Source organism: Haplochromis burtoni, unplaced genomic scaffold (genome assembly GCF_018398535.1).
Source record: "Haplochromis burtoni strain Fernald_Lab_line unplaced genomic scaffold, NCSU_Asbu1 Contig_6686, whole genome shotgun sequence".
NCBI classification, from domain to species: Eukaryota; Metazoa; Chordata; class Actinopteri; order Cichliformes; family Cichlidae; genus Haplochromis; species Haplochromis burtoni.
In genome coordinates this window covers 1-1,185 of record NW_024589044.1, presented here as the reverse complement: position 1 = coordinate 1,185, position 1,185 = coordinate 1, and the positions used below count along the sequence as shown (strand labels likewise).

Genomic DNA, 1,185 nt, shown 5'->3' with positions numbered 1-1,185 from the left:
TTTGGACCATAAATGGTTACATTAGGGTCGCTCAGGCTCAGTGTCACATCCTTTCAGTCTTTGTCTTCAATGCCACACAGGCCCTCTCATTCAGCTCAGGTGAAGGCGTCCATGCAGACTTCCAGAAACTGAACGCTGACATCAACTCACCATCTGCATCCTACATCCTGAAACTAGCCAACCGTCTTTATGGAGAAAACACTGCCCACTTCCTCCCAGTGAGTGTCCACATCAATGATTCTCTTCATAAAGTTCTTCATTACAAAGACTGGATTAATAAACAGATGTCTGCTCTCTGCAGGACTTCCTTGAAGCCACACAGAAGTACTACCAGGCAGACCTGAAGACTGTGGACTTCATCGGAGCTCCAGAGGCGTGCAGAGCAGCGATCAACAGCTGGGTCGAGCAGCAGACAGAAAGTGAGAATGTGCATCTTCCACAGCCTGAACAGCAGGGAATCATTTTAGCATCCTCTGTGAATTATAATGAAATATTGTTGTGTTTCTGTATTTCCTTTCAGATAAGATAAAAGACCTTCTGAAGCCAGGAACAGTCGACACAGATACCAGACTGGCTCTGGTCAATGCTGTCTACTTCAAGGGCAACTGGAAGAACCCGTTTAAAGAGGCAAACACCAAAGAGATGCCCTTTAAAATCAAACAGGTAGAAATTTAACTGAAGGTTACAAATTCTGGACACAAAGTCTGAATACAGGAAACTGTAAAATGTTTAAGGTAAACACCATCAGAAGCTTTATGATAACATGATCTGGTCACCTGGATTTCCTGTGTGTCAGAATGAGACCGTACCAGTCCAGATGATGTACCAGAGGAAGAAGCTTCCCTACAACTACATTGCTGACCATGATTTGCAGATCCTGGAGCTGCCCTATGTGGGTGAGGAGCTCAGCATGTTCATTCTGCTGCCTAAGGAGTCCTCAGATGGCTCAGGCCCTCTGCTGAAGGTACACAGCCTAGAAACAAGTTCCTGTAAAGAAAAGACACAAAAACTCTTCTGCTTCACTTCAGTTTACTTAAATTTGATCATTTAACAGACCGCTTCTGATTTCGTGTATAAAATGAATTTAAATATGAGCAAAAGAAATATGACAAAATGTATTAACTGTATTCCAGCTGGAGAAGGAGCTAACACAGGAGAGGCTGAATGAATGGACCGACAGGAAAA

General features: G+C 43.5%; 1 protein-coding gene across 1 annotated transcript; it reads left to right on the top strand.

Annotated features, from left to right (window-relative positions):
• Positions 1-80: 80 nt before the first annotated feature.
• On the top strand, positions 81-1,181 carry LOC102298765 (leukocyte elastase inhibitor; the record flags this gene model as incomplete). The annotated part of the gene is given in 5 exon segments (XM_005953650.3): positions 81-218; positions 302-419; positions 521-663; positions 797-964; positions 1,134-1,181. Coding segments are annotated over 5 exon segments (615 nt in total), but the record flags the coding sequence as incomplete, so codon positions are not given.
• Between the last annotated feature and the right edge of the window lie 4 nt (positions 1,182-1,185).